This window comes from Macaca nemestrina, chromosome 15 (assembly GCF_043159975.1).
Source record: "Macaca nemestrina isolate mMacNem1 chromosome 15, mMacNem.hap1, whole genome shotgun sequence".
NCBI lineage: Eukaryota > Metazoa > Chordata > Mammalia > Primates > Cercopithecidae > Macaca > Macaca nemestrina.
The window spans coordinates 58,997,962-59,016,344 of NC_092139.1; the positions used below are offsets into that span (position 1 = coordinate 58,997,962).

Genomic DNA, 18,383 nt, shown 5'->3' on the forward strand with positions numbered 1-18,383 from the left:
AACTTCATGTTGCCAAATCTTCCAAAGAAACGAACTTTCCATCTGTTCCAGGCTTTATCTTTCCACAGTGTTGTGACATTTTTCTCCTGCAGAAAGGAGAAGACGTGCCAGCTTTGGGATGGCGGATGCCCCAGGAAGAGGGTGGACGCTGAGAACAGAACAGGCTCCGGCCCTCCACAGTGCTGTGGCAGGATATTATTCTTACACATGTTGATGGACACATGGGTGTTTCTTATATAACTATTTTCCTGTATGTTTGAAATATTTTATAGTTTAAAAAATTAACAAACTTAGAAGTCAATTTTAATAGAAAAGAATTTATTGCAAATACAGTGACTTTTTGTATTACAGCAGTACATTCCAATCAGCCATATGGCCATAATTTGTATACATTTCAAATATAAAACTATACTTTTTTTTTTTTTTGCATATAGTACAATTTCCAGTGTGATGACATTTCAATGGGAAAAAGATTGTGCATTTGCAATAAACACCGTCATCCCTGAGTCCACAGATAAGGTCCCTGGAGAAGGGGCTTCCCCTCTTTTCTCGCTGGGCTGACGTTCCCAGCGAGTGAAGCCTTTCTGGAATGTGTGTACACACCCGCCACCAAGCGTTCTAATAACCTAAGCTCAAAGCAGAACAGTGAAATGGCAAAACTGTACAGAGCCCTGATTTTACATTTCAATCTGACAGCCGGGTCAGAAGTGCCACATGGAAAGTGCCGTCCTTAACTGCTCACTTAGCTGCTCCTTGCTGACAGCTCCCAGAATCTGCCTCCAACAAGTGGCAAAACGGGGAATTTTGCCAAGGAAAATTACTCAGGACCGCTAATAAAAACGCAGGCTTTTTCAACATGCATATTCCCCCAGCCCCCGACCCCGATCTTGCCCAGGGCAGGGCATTAACTGTCTGGGGAGTGAACAAAGAATCCCAATCCTCAGATGTCCCAGGACTCATGGCTCATGACCCATGGAAAACTAAGGCATCACAGTGGCTTAATTTAAAAGATGTGCTTCCGAATGAATCCTGGAAAACAATCCGTCTTTACACGGAGAGGGCTGCGGGGGCAATCCTACTGACGAGTTTGTTGAGAGCGCGAACTTTTTCTTCCAAGATGCGGCTTTGTTTCTCCGCGCCTCGCTGCTTCTCCTCGGTGGCCTGAAGTGCTCTCACCAGGTGGGCATTCTCCACGTACAGCTCCTTCAGCAGCAGGTCGGACTTCGTGTTCTTTTCAAACTAGAGAGGGGAGGAAGCCAATACTTTGCATGAGGCCGGTGGAGAAACGCTACAGATCAGCCTGCTGTCTTTTATCCTCCCACATTTATGCAAACCATAGTTTTGGGCTCTTAGAAATCTGACCCAAGGCCGGGGGTGGGGGCTCACGCCTATAATCCCAGCACTTTGGAAGGCCGAGGTGGGTGGATCCCAAGGTCAGGAGATCGAGACCATCCTGGCTAACACGGTAAAACCCCGTCTCTACTAAAAAATACAAAAAAAATTAGCTGGGCCTGGTGGTGGGCGCCTGTAGTCTCAGCTACTGGGGAGGCTGAGGCAGGAGAATGGTGTGAACCCAGGAGGCGGAGCTTGCAGTGAGCAGAGATCGCGCCACTGCACTCTAGCCTGGGCAACAGAGCGAGACTCTGTCTCCAAAAAAACAACAACTGACACAAATACTGCATTATAATAATCAGTTTTGTTACCCTGGCATGAGAGGAAATTGAGAATCTGCTGGGCTATGTGGTGGAGAAAACTTGAGGCAGCTTTGTGCCATGAAACAAGGACTTCAGGGACTTCAGGCCAAAATGGACAGTCCTCAAAAGGCCCTGGGATGGTCGGAGTGTGGAATAGGTTCATCTGCGTGTGCTCTCCTGGCTGTGATGTCAGCAGGGCCATGAGCCAGGGGAAGCAGGGGAGGAAGCAGCCACAGGACAGGCAGTACTGAGGCCCCGAGCTGTGGCCTGGGCTCAGGGCCAGGGCAGGTGTGCAGGAGCCACAGGATTTAACCAGAAGTCAGGTGTTACTGGCCAGACAGGCAACTGAGGACTGTGGGTGTGTGCCAGGGAGAAAGGATGAGAGGGACTGGGGGCACCAGCAGGGGAGGGAGCTGGGCAAGGACGGTGGCCCCAGGGAGGGACTGGGCACCTTCCACAAATGCCTTGTCTAGTTTGGGCTGAGCTCGGGATCCCTCACGTAGACCAAACCATACTGGATCACGATGGAGCACAAATACTTCTCCAGGTTTTCACATTTAATATCTCCTAACAACTGAATGTGGTCCGCGGCCAGGCCTCTTCTGTGTGTGCACCCCACACCCGTGGGGTCCACCCACACCCTGTGCCATCAGCCCTCGGGGCACAGCACTGCCGCACGTCAGTTCCCACCTGCTGAGTTAGACTTCGAGCATCCATAGATCAGGTGAGCTGTGGCACCTCATTGTTGGTCTTTGCTCCTTATAGCAGCCCAAGTGACTTTTTCCCTAGTATGGTTTCTTTTAAAAGATAGATCTTGTCATGCTTTTACTTAAAATCTCCCAATGCCTTCTAACTGCCATTATGATAAAACCCAAACCCCTGACCTTGGCTTCCAGGACACACGACAGGTGCTGCCTACCTGAGCCCTACCAGTTCACACCAGCCATGGCGACCTCCTCCATGGCTGTGCGCTGCCTGGAATGCACCCTCCTTGGGGTCCCCCAGACATGAGGATATGTGTCCATCTCCCACCGAGTGAGCCTTCCAAATGCCACCTGGCCTCTGCCGGGGACACAGCTGGACCTTCCTGTGCTGGTCACTGGGCATCTGTCCAAATGCTGGCTCTTCAAAGTGGCCTTGACCACCCCACCGGCTCCCTCCACTTCTCTTGTCTCATTTTCAGAGCATTCATCATGGCCCGAGGGCATGTACGCTCTATGGAAGCATCTACCTCTGTCTCCAGAGGGTCAGGTCCGGGATGTAGGCTCAGCCCTGCTCATCTCCGGTCTACCTAGGAAAGCCTCGACCGGAGGTGCTCGGGCACGCCCGAATGACTACAGGAACAAATGAACGGATGAGTCCTTTCTGAGTGTATGTGAACACCCACAGGACAGATCTTAAAACCATTCCCGAAGGAAAATAAATGCAATGTGCACCTGCAGTGTAGGGTATGCATTTAGTTCCCTGGACTTCCGTGACAAGACAGCCTTTTCCTGTATTAGCTGCCTGAACACCCATAAAAGTGGAGAGCGCTCAGAAGAGGACGCGAGCACAAAAGCAGCAGTACCCATCACTCACCTGTTCCTTCAGCTCATCCACTTTCTCTTGGAGGAGCATTTCCATATTCTTCAGAATCATCTCCGCCTCTTCTACCCGCTCTTCTGTGGCTTTCAGCTGTTTCTCATGTTCTTCCTGCCATAAAAGAAGGTTGCAGGTGGCCAGGCTCACGCCTGTAATCCCAGCACTTTGGGAGGCCGAGGCGGGTGGATCACCTAAGGTCGAGTTCAAGACTGACCTGGCCAACACAGTGAAACCCCATCTCTACTAAAAAAAAAATACAAAATTTAGCCGGATGTGGTGGTGCGTACCTGTAATCCCAGCTACTTGGGAGGCTGAGATAGGGATTCACTTGAACCCAGGAGGTGGAGGTTGCAGTAAGCCAAGATTACACCACTGCACTCCAGCCTGGCAACAGAGTCAGACTCTGTCTCAAAAAACAAAACAAAACAAAACAAAAATATGTTCTGGCCCAAACCACACAGCTTTCCTTTCTCTTTGTCGTTCAGGGAGACTCAGCAGACTCATTTGTCCTCAGAGAACTGGTCCTAAGATTTTAACCATAAATAACTCCAAAGTGAGATTTCCTCGCTGTGTTACTGTCTTTTTCTAGGAGGATTCTCCTTAACTTTGTCAATAATGTAGCATCACTTAACTTTAGCTTGACCCCTTTGTGTGATGTTACAAGGTTGTTCTTCATTAGAATTTACACTTTACAAACATCAAATGTTACCCACTTTTCAAGTCGTGTGCCAATTCCTTTTCCATAAGGGTGTCCCCTGCCCTCTGGCTCCTGATCTCTCCTGAAGTCTGTCCCTGATGAACTATGAACTATGTTGGGAATTTCAGGCGTGAGTTATTCCCTCAGCCTTTTGAATTAAACTCTTTTTTTTTTTTTTTTTTTTTTGAGACGGAGTCTTGCTCTGTCGCCCAGGCTGGAGTGCAGTGGCCAGATCTCAGCTCACTGCAAGCTCCGCCTCCCGGGTTTACGCCATTCTCCTGCCTCAGCCTCCCGAGTAGCTGGGAGTACAGGCGCCCGCCACCTCGCCCGGCTAGTTTTTTTTTGTATTTTTTAGTAGAGACGGGGTTTCACCGGGTTAGCCAGGATGGTCTCGATCTCCTGACCTCGTGATCCGCCCGTCTCGGCCTCCCAAAGTGCTGGGATTACAGGCTTGAGCCACCGCGCCCGGCTTGAATTAAACTCTTGCACAGGGCAAAGCGGTGCCGGGGCCTCTTCAAGTGCTCTAAAAGCGCCAACCCATTGATGCCTCCCGATAAGCCTTGAGGTGGACGCCACTGCCAGCAGGACTTGACAGACGAGAAACGGGCACAGAGAGGTTCGCTTGCCCAAGGTCACTCAGCTGGGAGGTGGTGGGCGGGATCCCACCCTCCACAGTCCATGCTCGGAGCCACTGTCTCCCATCGCCCACCACCTGCACGGTCTGTGGCACCTGCTGGGCCCGGTCTGTCACCCTCTGCTCTCTGCCCTCGGCCTCCGGTCCCTGCTCCCCTGGAACATGCCAAGAATCCCCTACCCCAGGGCCTCTGCTGCTCCCCTGCCAAGCCGCTCCCTCACCTCCTTCAGGTCTCACCACCTCAGGGGCCACCTGTGAGGCCTTGTCTGGCCACCCTGTTTAAAACCACGCTGCCCCTCTCCCTACAGCCCTCCTCACCATCTGACATGCTACATATGTGACTCACGTATTCACACTTGGCAGCTTCTGGGTAACTGAGGACCGCTGGGCCCGCCTCACCCTCCTCCTCATCTTGTCAGCCGCCTCTCGCTGCACCCCCACTCACCCGCTGTGCATCCAGGCGCCTCCCAGCCTGCTCTCCCTGAAGGCTGAGCAGGCGCTGCAGCTCAGCCACACGGTCCTGGGGCACCAGCCGGCTCATCTGCTCCTGCAGCTGCCGGACCTCCTGCGAGTGCTGGGCCTGGGCCTGCCTCAGCCTCAGGTGAGCTCCTTGCACCTGTACGGAAGAGGGGACACAGCTCTGGTGGGGCTGCTGAGATGTGGCACAGTGGGGCACCCTCTCCATCCAAGGACACCCCCACCCGCAAGGACAAGGAGGGCATGTGCTCCTGAGTATGCAGCAGCACCTGAAGATTTAGAAGGAGCCCATTTCTTTGGAATTCGGACAGCCGGGCTGCTGTCAGCCAGCGCTTCCACAGGGCTAGAGTGCAGAAAACGTGTCCATCACCCTCAAAACGGTGACGCTCACTTCCTGTCACACTCAGATTCTGCTGCGTCCAGTGTTAGCTTTCAGCGAACCTCACTGGGGCCTGATTCTTTTCAATGACCCACGCCAGTCCTTTCAGCGGAGACCCCACACTCTGAAACAGGGCTACACTGGCCATAGACTACCCAGACAACACGGACTGCTGAAGGGAAGGTGGGGCCGGGGCTGGAATCCTTGGCAGCGCCTGGTTTCCTGGACGGCACCGTCTGCTGGAGTCGGGCTGAGTTGTTACGGTAAACTGTGCACCACTATGCCAGCCCCTTTAATGAAGCAGCTCGAGGCAAGATCCAAATACAGTTTACATCCAGCCAACTGGAGGCTTCACCAGGATTTCTTTGGCACCCTGTAAGAACCAGCCACGCCACCCCTTACTCACTTGAGACCCCACAGACGGCATGGGAATCACACTCCATCGAGGTCACGTTTGGGCCGGGCCTGGCATCACCGCACGGTGGAGGAAGAGGGAAGGCAATGCCCTGCGCCCGCACTGCCAGGCCTGGCTTCCCTTCAGTAGTCCCTGCACTGACTCAGCTGAGCTGGGGGCCCGTCGTGGGGGGCCAGGTCATCACTGTAAAGCTCACCCTTCTTCAGGACGGGGGTCACCCCAGAGAGACGCCACCTGCACCCCACATTTTCCAGGCCCTGGGGGGCAGCTTATGGTTTGAGACAGAAAAGGAGGGAAGAACCAGTTCTAAATCGCATCTCTACCAAATGCAGCCTTCTCCCGAAGGCTCACTTCAGACGGTCACTCTGGCTGCTGTCCCCCAGACCTGCGGGACTCCCAGGCGTCAAGCACATCTACCCACCCAGGAAGGCTCTGGCCCGCACCCCGACTCCCTCGGCTCTGATGCTTACAGGTCCTCAGACTGCACCACCCCCCACCGCCATCCTGGGATCGAACCCCCACAAATTAAGCCCTCCATAGCATAGCCTGGGTCCAGCCCAAGGGGGGTCTCTGCCCATGGTGGGCAGCCTGTAAACATCTACTGAACAGACAGCCATCCAGTGCTCTTCATCTCCTTCCTCAGCAACGCGAGACGGGCCACGTCTACAGACCCTGACAGTCACAGGGACAGGGAAAGACGTCCCCAGGGGAGCACTGGAAACAAGGACATTTGTGTTCTGGGTGCTGGAGTGAGGCAGAGCCTCAGACGGGGCATCCTCTCCCACCCTGAGTGCAGCCACCCTTCCTGTCCTTCCCGTGGAGAGGGCCCTGTGGGTCCCCGTCCCTTTGCCCTCTGAGCTCCCCTGGGAGACCCTCCACCCTCTGAGCTCCTCCATGAGGCCCCATCCCTCCTGTCTGCTCTGGCCTCTGGGGCCTTCCTCCTGAGCCACACATGGGCATGACAGTGACTGCCCTGGCTTCCCTCCCACATGGAAACGGTGACCACATCAGCTTCAGGCCCAGCCTCTTGTGGCCACTCTTAGGGAGCCCCGTCTGCCTTTTCCAGAGTGTCCTGAGCTAGCCTGGAAGCTCCCAGCTTCCTGATGCTGACTGGAAGCCACTTGCTTTGGGGGAGCGTCTTCCTCTAAATCATGAGGAAGAAGGGGTGACCCACATGGCTGCAGGGCAGGCTCGGTGAGGTGCTTCCCGACGGAGAGGCTGGCGGCAGGCATGGCCTCAGGGGTGTGGAATGCTCTCCCTTGGCCCTAGCAGTGCCTCCAGCACCAGGTGCTAAGGAAGTGCCGGCCTTTTCAGGTGGTCTTACTCCTCAGCCTCAAAGGACTCGAATTGGCCCAGGCAATTTTCCAGGGTTCCTTTTAGACTCAAAAGTAGAGAAGGGTGCCCCAAATAGGCAGAGCACCTCTGGGAAATTGACAGACTGTAGCTGCAAGGCCAAGAGCCTATGGGAGCCCCAACAGCACCCCAGAAAGCTCTGGGGTCCGTGCCCAGCTGACCCCTCTGTGTCTCAGGACGTCTAGGGGGTGCCTCTGCACAGGGCACCAGGGCCAGCACTGGGGGGGACTGGGTACAGAGGCTCAGCCAAGCCTCACAGGAAGGCGGGGAGAGACCCTTTCCCACAGCCCCCTTTCCTCTCTGCAGCCCCCAAGCTTCCAAGTGTGCCCTGCACCTGTGTCCACACTGGGCACTTGCCCTCGGGGCACCTTTGGCCGTCACACACCTGCTCTTCTCTCCCTTGAGCCACCCCTCCACAAGCATCCCCTGAGCCGGCTCCCCTCCCTGAGGCCCCTGCTCGGCTGCCCCTGCACACACCTGTCTGTCCCAGACCACGAGCTCCTGCCACCATAGCCCAGCCTCCCGTGTCTGCACCTCCCGCGCCTCTCACCTGCAGGGCCAGCAGGTGTGGCACCTGGGGCGTGTACAGAGGCCAGTGTCATGCATGTCCATGAGTGCCCATTTCACCCCACCCCCAGGGCTGGAGCCTGCTGCCTTGGTTCTGATGACACAGTCCCCAGGCTTGCCTCTGGCTCCTCCATTCTGTGGAGGGCTCACCCAAAGGCATGGTGACCGCACTCCTTCCCTCGGGAGTAAACTGAGTCACCACTCTTCACGGGGCTTGCTCACAGTCAAACCAACTCTGCACTGGGAGCAGCTTTTTCCTGGGCCCAGTAAGCACCTGGACAGCTGTGTCCAGGCCAGCTCAACACCCTCTCTGGGCTGGAGGAGGCCTGGCAACACCGTTGGCACTGTGGTGATGCTGCTCCCGGCTGGGACTGGACGCAGTGCCTCCAGCCACCACTCACACCCACCTGGCCTTGACTTTCTTCAAGGGTCTGGGTCAGCTCTGACTGTGACAGTTGCAGGCTCTGATATTCCTGATTCAGGCATTCAAGTTCAACTTTAAGTTTTTGGATTTGGTCACTCTGTTTTTAAAAAATCAATTGCACAAGTCAAGAAGTATCTGAAGAGTCTGGTATGTAATTCGTGCAGAAACCTCAGAAAATTACAGAAAAGAAAAAAAATTACAAAATTTAAATCCCCATGAACCCACCAACCAAGGCCGGCCCTGTATCCTGCAGCCAATCCCCGGCCCCTCCTCTACACACACGCATCCCCCTGGTGAGACAGTGTTGGGCGCGCCACGCACTGCAGGAAGCGCCTTCTCCTCACCACAGCGGGAGCGTTTCCCAGGGCATTAATTGTGATTTGAAAACATGCTTTTCAATGGCTGTGCTGTGATCCAGTGACTCCCTCAGCTTCTGTTGGTGACTCGGCTGATTTCATTTCTGCTTTGCTATTATAAACAGCACAGCAAGGAAAATGCTGCAGCTGCATCCTTCCACAAGGCTCTCGGGAACATCCCCATAGGAATCATGACGTCAAGGCATGTGGACTTTCTTCAGCCTCTAAGTGTATATTTTGCCAAACTGCCCTCGGGGAACTTTGCACCAATTCCCTCCTCTGTCAGCAGCATGTAAAGCTATTCTGCTATTTTCTTTAGATACTGGGATTTGCCAACACAGCACCGTCCACCTATTTCTCCAAGGCATGCTTGGGAAGTCCCTCACTTCCCTCCAGGCTCCTTAGCACCTGTCCTGACCTGTTTGCAGCCGCCTCCGCACCCTGCGGCTCCCAGCCTCCAGCACAGCCCAGGTGGAGCTGCCGGCGGCTGAGGCCACCCACCTGCTGCTGCCCGCTGCACGCCATCTCCTCCAGGCTCTGTGTTAACAGCTGAATGGTCACACGATGCTCCTCACTTTGGGCCTGGTGGGTAGAAGCCTCCTGTCCCAGTTGAAGAACCCTGTCGTTGAGCTGGGATAATTGATCCTTGTAGTTCTGATTCTAGGGGGAACAAGTTTTTAAATACATAAGAAAAAAATGTTTTTAATTTTTATTTTATATATATATTTGCCCATCATTGGCTATATTTTTATTAAGTAGTTTTTTGCTTTGTTTTGTTTTTCAAGACAGGCCCTCGCTCTGTTGCCCCAGCTGGACTGTGGTGGCACATTCATGGTTCACTGCAGCTGTGACCTCCTAGGCTCAGGCGATCCTCCCACCTCAGCCTCCCAAGTAGCTGGGACCACACGCACACATCACCACTCCCACCTGGTTTTGTTTTTTGGTCAAGACAGGGTCCCTCTGTGTTTCCAAGGCTGGCCCTGAACTCCTAGCCTCAAGGAATCATCCCATCTCAGCCTCCCAAAGTGCTGGGATTACAGGCGTGGGCCACTGAGCCCAGCCCCACCTTGCCCCGTAAAATACTTTTAAGCCAGCAGCTCAATTCGTATCATTGTAATTGCTCTCAACCAGGTACAACTTTGCTCCTGAGGAAATGTCTGGCAATGTCTCTAGGTATTTTTGGTGATCACAGCTGGAGATGGAGGAAGCTGCTGGCACCAACGGCATGGGGCACTCGACACCCTACAACGCAGATCATCTGGCCCCAAACGTCACCAGTGCCGAGGACAGGAAGCCCTGCTCCGGCCCCTAGGAGAAACACACACACATCTAGGCCAACAGAGCGGAGTAGATGCCATGACCATCCAAACCACTGTTTGGAACACTTTTCACGTTTTTCTCATTTCCTCCACGATTATTTTAATATATTTAAAAATATATGGCAATTTTAACAAAAAAGCAACCTATTTAAACTTGAGGTATATGAATCCCTTAAGTCTCCTCTGATCTCTGTCACTGAACACACAAGCGTAGCTCTTGGCAGGGTACATGGGTTCAACAAATGGTATGTTTTGCTTTTTCTCAATAGCACCCCCCATAGATAGTGGATTTCAGCACACGTTCAGTGGGTGAACCTGTGAGGGCACCGTGCAGTGAAACAGTGGCAGGAAAGTGGCCCTGCGGTCTGGACCACGGAGGCTCTGCTGTCTGCAGTCACCTGTCGGGAACATCTTCATGCAACCACATTTCTACTTGTTTTTTCCCACCGCAGCTCTTGGGGGTTCGGAGCGATGTCCTCTGACCCACTCTCAGCACAATCGACCACGTACACGTCACCTTCCCAGAGTGATGCCAACAACCACTGCCTTTGCTTTTATAGGTTTTACAGGCACATAAGAAAACTGGGACATTGTTTCCATTTGGATTTACTCAAGATTAGGGAGTTCGGCCGGGCGCGGTGGCTCAAGCCTGTAATCCCAGCACTTTGGGAGGCCGAGACGGGTGGATCACAAGGTCAGGAGATTGAGACCATCCTGGCTAACACGGTGAAACCCCGTCTCTATTAAAAAATACAAAAAAACTAGCCGGGCGAGGTGGTGGGCGCCTGTAGTCCCAGCTACTCGGAGGCTGAGGCAGGAGAATGGCGTAAACCTTGCAGTGAGCTGAGATCCGGCCACTGCACTCCAGCCTGGGCGACAGAGCGAGACTCCGTCTCAAAAAAAAAAAAAAAAAAAAAGATTAGGGAGTCCACGAATTTTTCTGATGCAATTCCTTGCAAATTAACCTCACCTCATCCCTTCCCTAGAACCTCGAGCCTGAAGTTAAGAGAAGCTTCCACCACAACATAAGCATGTGGCAGTTATGTCTGGTATAGAGCTCACGTGTTCTATTACATTTTATTGTGAAAATTAGAACTGTTTTAATACTGACACACATTCACCTTGCCCTCTAAAGACAGCCTTGATTTCATGAGTAGAAATGGAATCTTCCTTCAGTTCTTGAGATAAACACAAAGTGGATTTTCTTCTATTCACCTTTAACATTTAAACTCTTCATTTGGTGGCTGGGTGTGGTGGCTCATGCCTGTAATCCCAGTGCTTTGGGAGGCCGAAGTGGAAGGATAACCTGAGGTCAGGAGTTTGAGACCAGCCTGGCCAACATGGCGAAACCCCATCTCCACCAAAAATACAAAAATTAGCCGGGCTTGGTAGCGCACACCTGTAATCCCAACTACTTGGGAGGTTGAGGCAGGAGAATCGGTTGAACCTGGGAGGCAGAGGTTGCAGTGAGCTGACATTACACCACTGTACTCCAGCCAGAGTGACAGAACAACATTCCATCTCAAAACAAACACACACACAAAAAACTCTTCATTTGGAAATAATTTCAGACTTGAACAGTTGCAAGACTAGAACATGACCACGGAAACCCACCTGCCTTCCATCCCGGCTCCTAGCCAACGACACCCCCCAGAATCTGCTTTGCCCCCCTACACACACAGGCGCACACGTCTTCCCTCCTCCACAGCTGCCTGCCTCCCGGGGACAGCAGCTGTCACACGGCTACTGTGCAGCTACTGCTTCAGGACAGTGGCTTCCGTGTCCCCACACTTCATTTTGTCAACGAGCCTGGCAGCATCCTTCCGGGCACAAGATCAGCCGGGCCCTGTCCTGTTGTTTCAGCCTCCTCAAATGTGCAATGTCTCCTCAGCCTCTGTCTCTCATAACTTTGACAGTTTCTGACAAATACAGTTCCATCCCCTCCCATTTGGGGTTTGTCTGGTGCTTCCTTGTGACTCGGGTGACAAGTTCCTGGGCAGATACTGTGCAGGGAGCTGCATCAGGAGGCAGAGATGCAATCTGCTCCTGGTGGCGTTCACGCTGGCCACCTCTTAACTTCGAACTTGCACTCATCTGGCTCTCACTGCAGAAGCCAGCATGAGATGTCAGCAGTTGTCTCCTGGCCGTGTGTTAAAACAAATGACATCTGTGTCAAATATGTTCACTCTGCATCTGCTCCAGCCTTTAGGCCTAATTTCCAGTTTACAAGACAGACAAGTGACATACGACCAGAGTAGCCTACACTCTCAGAAAACAACTGGACAGATCCAGAACGTGGGATGGCCCATGGGACCAGTACCTGGGCTCTTCCAAAAGCCAGTGTCATGGGGAAAAACAGGTCTTCCAGATCAAAACACCAGAGCGACCCTGCAGGGCATGTGTCGTCCAAAGAAGTCTCCAGCAGCTTCTCCCATCCCACGTCCTCTTCTGCCATGTGACCTGAACACTTACCCAGCAGAGAAGCCTCTCCGCAGCTCCAGGGACTCAGTGGGAATAACGTGGAGTGACTTTCCGAGGAGGGCCTGGGAGCCGTGCCTCCCACCAGCTGCCCTGGAACACTAGCTCCCTGACACCCCCATGACACTCCCTCCAGGTCCAGCCCCATGAGGAGAGGCCCCAGACAGACATGAGCAGAAGGGGTCCCCAGATGACTCTAGCCCTGGCCATTAGGTAACCCCAGCTGTCCAGCTTTCCCAGCTGAGGCCCCCGCATCACAGAGTAGGGACGGCTATGCAGGCTGTTTGTCTGAATGCCTGACCCACAGGTGCCATGAATGCACTCAAGTGGCTGGTTTATGCCAATAAGTTGATCTGACAGCTAAACACGGCTGAACAGAGGCACAGTTACACACAACGTGGCACCCCCAGCTGCATCCTACTGTCAGAAAACTTACTGTACAGGACACTTTTTAATAACTGGAGAAATGAGAATATGGTCTGAATACTGATATGAGGTAACTACTGCTATAGCATTCCTTCAACGTGGCAAGGCAGGAGATGCACTTCCTTTTAAGAGATGCCTGTTGAAATGTTGAGGAGTGGAGTATCACGACATTTGGAACTTATTTTCTATTTTTATTATTATTAGAGACAGGGTCTCACTCTGTCACTCAGGCTGGAGTGTAGTGGTATGATCTCCGCTCACTGTAGCCTCAACCTCCCAGGCTTAAGTCATCCTCCCACCTCAGCCTCCCAAGTAGCTGGGACTATAGGTACATGCCAGCACAGACAGCTCATTTTTCTTTTTTTGTGGGGAGATGGGGTTTTGTCATGTTGCCCAGGCTGGTCTTGAACTCCTGGGCTCAAGTGATCTGCCCACCTTAGCCTCCCAAAATGCAGGGATTATAGGTATGAGGCACTGCACCCAGCCTACAACTTATCTTCAAATGGTTCAGAACACACACACACACACACACGCACAAGTGAAATACATAGATATGAACAGAACTAAAGTGCACGCGGCAATGTTGATAACAGTTGCATTAATGTTGTGGTAGGTTGGTATATGGATGATCACTGTATATTGTTTCAACTTTCCTGTGTTTAAAGTTTTTCATGATAAAATTTTTGGGGTAAGCAGGGTACACTGGCTCACACCTGTAATCCCAGCAATTTGGGAGGCCGAGGCCGGCGGATAGCTTGAGGTCAGGAGTTCAAGACCACCCTGGCCAACGTGGTGAAACCCTGTCTCTACTAATAATATAAAAATTAGCCAGGCATGGTGGTACATGCCTGCAATCCCAGCTACCCAGGAGGCTGAGGCAGAAGAATTGCTTGAACCTGGGAGGTGGAGGTTGCAGTGAGCCAAGATCGCACCACTGTACTCTAGCCTGGGTGACAGAGTGATAATGAGTCTCGAAAAAACGAAAAACAAAAAAAAAAAACCCCAAACTTTGGGGAGTGTCCAGGCACAGTGTTTGACACCTATAACCCCAGCACTTTGGGAGGCCGAAGCTGGAGGACTGCTTGAGGCCAGGAGTTTGAGAGCAGCCTTGGCAACATAGTGAGACCCTGTCTCTACCAAAAATACAAAACATGAGCTCAGCATGCTGGCGTGCGGCTCCCCAGGCGGGTCATCTGCACAAGCAGCTGGGCCTCGAGCCAGTGCAGAGCCTCAGGCACTCACAACACAGACAGTGCCTGCCTGCCGGTGTCTGTGAGAAGCTGCTCACAGTTTCTAGATCAAAACACCAAAGAGACCCTGCAGGGGATGCCTGTGGTCCCAACTACTGCGTGCCACATGATTCTGAACATCCTTGGGACCACCAGCAGATCTGACTGAGGCAGGGGTCTTCACAGCCACACTCAGTTCCTGACTTCGATGACGCCTGGGGGCCGGTCAGCAACTCACTCTCAAGTCTTTTAGAAGAATGTTCTCCACTTCCTTTTGTAAGTTTAAAACGCTTTCAAAATAATAAAAAAAAAGAAGGGTGGCATGAGCTCCATGCCAGGCATCGATACATCACCTGTCTGGTGAGCACCTCCATCTCAGAGCAGGCCTTTTCCTTGTCTTTCTTTAAAACCTCAATTTCCTTCCTGTTGAAGAAGCACAATTAACAGTGATACCACTTGTGACCAACCAGTGCCTTCTTTCCTGGTCAGCACCCAGGGTAAGAGCAGCATGCGGGTTTGCAGCCACAGTACAGACGCCCACACCTGCCCCTGGCATTCTCCAATCCCTCTTGGTCCCTGCTGTTACCGCTGCTAATGATGACGACGACCCCGTCCTCCGTGGTTTATCCCAAACCACGAAGACTTTAGGAACGTGAAACTGTCAGATTACTAGAGAGCCTCTAGTAATCTACACTGCCAGCATTGTAAGAACGCAAACCCTGCATGACATTCCTCAATCAAATACGTGAATATTTCTTTTGTAAAACATGTAACAGTTCACACTCAGCAGAGTGAACAGAGACTGAAACAGCCTGGCATCTCCGGAGGCATGCCATCAGCGGGGTCCTGACAGACTCAGGAAACCCAGAGAAAAAACGGTTTCTAAAGGAAAACAAGCTTTGAGATTTCAGAAGTGCTGTCATGGAAGGGCAATCCTTGGGTACCTGCTTGGGACTCGCTACTTTAATCACCGCGGCAATTCTGTCATTTCAGAATTACTGTCTATGAGAGCTAAGCTCACCTTGAGATGCATACTTGGGGAAAAAAAGGCCAAACAGTTGTCCTTGGATATGGCTACAGTAGTGACAGCAGAAAGCCACTCTCTCCAGAACACACATTCTCTTCAGTCCCAGCCCTTCCCCAGCTGCACTGAGGGGACACTCCTGCTGTGTCCCCTGACTCTCGCTGATGAATGCCCCCTGCTCTGTCCCGCTGACTCTGACGGGCGCCTCCCTGCTCAATCCCTCGACTCTCACTGATGGGTACCCCCCGTCCGGTCCCCCAACTCTCACTGGTGGCCTCCCTGCCCTGTAACCCCTGACTCTCACTGGCGGGCACCCCCTTGCCCTGTCCCCTGACTTTCCCTGGCGGGCACCCCCCTGCCCTGTCCCGCTGACTCTCACTGACGGGCGCCTCCCTGCTCAGTCCCTCGACTCTCACTGATGGGTGCCCCCCATCCGGTCCCCCAACTCTCACTGGTGGCGTCCCTGCCCTGTAACCCCTGACTCTCACTGGCGGGCGCCCCCTTGCCCTGTCCCCTGACTGACTCTCACTGGCGGGCACCCCCCTACCCTGTCCCCTGACTCTCACTGGTGGGCCCCCCCCACCCTGTCCCCTGACTGATTATCACTGGTGGGCGCCCCCTGCCCTGTCCCCTGACTCTCACTGGTGGGCGCCCCCCTGCCCTGTTCCGACTCTCATTGGTGGGCGCCCCCTTCCCTGTCCCGACTCTCACTGGTGGGCGCCCCCTTGCCCTGTCCCCGACTCTCACTGGTGGGCGCCCCCCTACCCTGTCCCCTGACTGATTCTCACTGGTGGGTGCCCCCCTACCCTGTCCCCTGACTGATTCTCACTGGTGGGCGCCCCCTGCCCTGTCCCCTGACTCTCACTGGTGGGCGCCCCCTGCCCTGTCCCCTGACTCTCACTGGTGGGTGCCCCCTGCCCTGTCCCGACTCTCACTGGTGGGCGCCCCCTGCTCTGTCCCCTGACTCTCACTGGTGGGCGCCCCCTGCCCTGTCCCGACTCTCACTGGTGGGCGCCCCCTGCCCTGTCCCCTGACTCTCACTGGTGGGCGCCCCCTGCCCTGTCCCGACTCTCACTGGTGGGCGCCCCCTGCTCTGTCCCCTGACTCTCACTGGTGGGCGCCCCCTGCTCTGTCCCCTGACTCTCACTGGTGGGTGCCCCCTGCCCTGTCCCGACTCTCACTGGTGGGCGCCCCCTGCCCTGTCCCGACTCTCACTGGTGGGTGCCCCCTTGCCCTGTCTCCTGACTCTCTCTGGCGGGCGCCCCCTGCCCTGTCCCCTGACTCTCACTGGTGGGCGCCCCCTGCCCTGTCCCCTGACTCTCACTGGTGGGCGCCCCCTGCCCTGTCCCGACTCTCACTGGTGGGCGCCCCCTGCCCTGTCCCGACTCTCACTGGTGGGTGCCCCCTTGCCCTGTCTCCTGACTCTCTCTGGCGGGCGCCCCCTGCCCTGTCCCCTGACTCTCACTGGTGGGCGCCCCCTGCCCTGTCCCCTGACTCTCACTGGTGGGTGCCCCCTGCCCTGTCCCGACTCTCACTGGTGGGCGCCCCCTGCCCTGTCCTGACTCTCACTGGCGGGCGCCCCCTTGCCCTGTCCCCGACTGACTCTCACTGGCGGGTGCCCCCTGCCCTGTCCCGACTGACTCTCACTGGCGGGCGCCCCCTGCCCTGTCCCGACTGACTCTCACTGGCGGGTGCCCCCTGCCCTGTCCTGACTCTCACTGGCGGGCGCCCCCTTGCTCTGTCCCCTGACTGACTCTCACTGGCGGGCGCCCCCTGCCTTGTCCCGACTGACTCTCACTGGCGGGCGCCCCCTGCCCTGTCCCCTGACTGACTCTCACTGGTGGGTGTCCCCCTACCGTGTCCCCTGACTGACTCTCACTGGTGGGCGCCCCCCTACCCTGTCCCCTGACTGATTCTCACTAGTGGCCACCCCCTGCCCTGTCCCCCGACTCTCACTGGTGGGCGCCCCCCTGCCCTGTCCCCTGACTCTCACTGGTACCCCCACCCCCATCCTCTCTTGCCTCAGTGCTCAGGTTCCTGACCCTCCCCACACACGTCCCCTCCCCCAGCTCTTGTTCACTGAAATTGATAAACCAGCAATGACTCTCCGAGGAAGGCAGAGCTGAAACTGTTATCAGGAGAGGAGCCTAGGAGCACCTCTGACCCCTACAGACACTGTTGTGGCCTCCCCCAATCCCTAAGTGCGACGTGGAGCATCTCCGTGTGGTGAGCAGCGCCTGTGCTGGTGCTGGGGCTCTGCTCGCAGTCCCCACCATGCTGCGGGCGCCCTGCCCCACTTCCCACACCAAGGAGCTGGGGTGTTCGGGTGCCGCCCACACGAGGAAGGAGCCCAGAGCCTCCCACATCTGCCGAGTCGTTCAGAAGTTAACAAGGCTCACAGTTTAGGGTTTTCTGGAATGCAGGGCTAATCTGAGAACACTTCCCATGGTCTATATGGAGACTGCATAAGGTCACTCTATGGAGGGCAAAACGCACCCCCAGAAGGTCTGGGTGGGGGCGTGGCCCTTACCTCTGTGCATTGTGAGTGCTTTCTGCAGCTTCAAGCTCTTGCCGAACCCTTCCCAGGTCGTTTTTCAACAAAGCGTTTTCTTCGGAAAGTCTATGGAACTCCAGTCTGCGTTAAAATTGAGGAAAGACCGGTGAGCACCTGGGAAGCCACATGCGGTCGCGGAGACTGGCTCTGCAGCAGGGAGTCCTGAGAACTGTGCGTTGCCATCTCCCCGTCCCTGGAGGTGGCGCCAGACACCCTTCCTTTCCCTCTTCCTGTACCAGGTGTTAAGGTCTTGGATCTCCCATGAGCCAAGCCACAGAAAACCAAGCTCTCTTAGCTTCTAAACTGCCACGCTGTCAAGTCACAAATGCACTCAGAACCTTGGGTTTTGCTTATGCTGAGTTTATAGCTGACCTGCTCCTGCATCTGTGGCCTCTCACCAAACACATGTGTGTCCTGGGTGCCAGTGCTGGGTGTGAGTTCTCAGGTACTGCAGGGTACTCATCCCTGGCAGTGAACCCAGCGTGGAGCTAAGAAACACAGGAATCAGAAGGCCAAGATATACGGGAAACCTTTGCTAGGTGAATCTCAAAGTGGGAAAAGGCAGGGATAGACAGCCGCTACGGGAACCAAGTCTGCCTGGGGCCATCTTTGTTCTCTGACAACTCAGAGAGTCCCTGCTTGGGTAATGCCATTGATTTGACAGAGGAAGATGGCGATTTACCAGTGAAGATCACTAATGGGAGCCAGGTGTGGCATCATGCATCTGTAATCCCAGCTACTGGGGAGGTTGAGGCAGGAAGACTGCTTGAGTCCAG

General features: G+C 54.4%; 1 protein-coding gene across 14 annotated transcripts in view; it reads right to left on the bottom strand.

Moving 5' to 3' along the window:
• Nucleotides 1-297: 297 nt before the first annotated feature.
• LOC105486721 (ninein like) overlaps nucleotides 298-18,383 on the bottom strand; it is a 175,883-nt gene continuing 157,797 nt past the window's right edge. For 13 of the 14 annotated variants that reach the window (XM_071079766.1, XM_071079760.1, XM_071079763.1 and 10 more), the window contains 7 exons: nucleotides 17,584-17,688; nucleotides 14,383-14,452; nucleotides 9,079-9,237; nucleotides 8,205-8,318; nucleotides 5,052-5,222; nucleotides 3,273-3,386; nucleotides 298-1,239 (listed from right to left, as the gene is read on the bottom strand). In XM_071079766.1, coding sequence (XP_070935867.1) covers nucleotides 1,048-1,239; nucleotides 3,273-3,386; nucleotides 5,052-5,222; nucleotides 8,205-8,318; nucleotides 9,079-9,237; nucleotides 14,383-14,452; nucleotides 17,584-17,688 — 925 coding nt within the window. In that variant the 3' untranslated portion in view covers nucleotides 298-1,047. The other variant, XM_071079769.1, reaches the window with a different exon arrangement.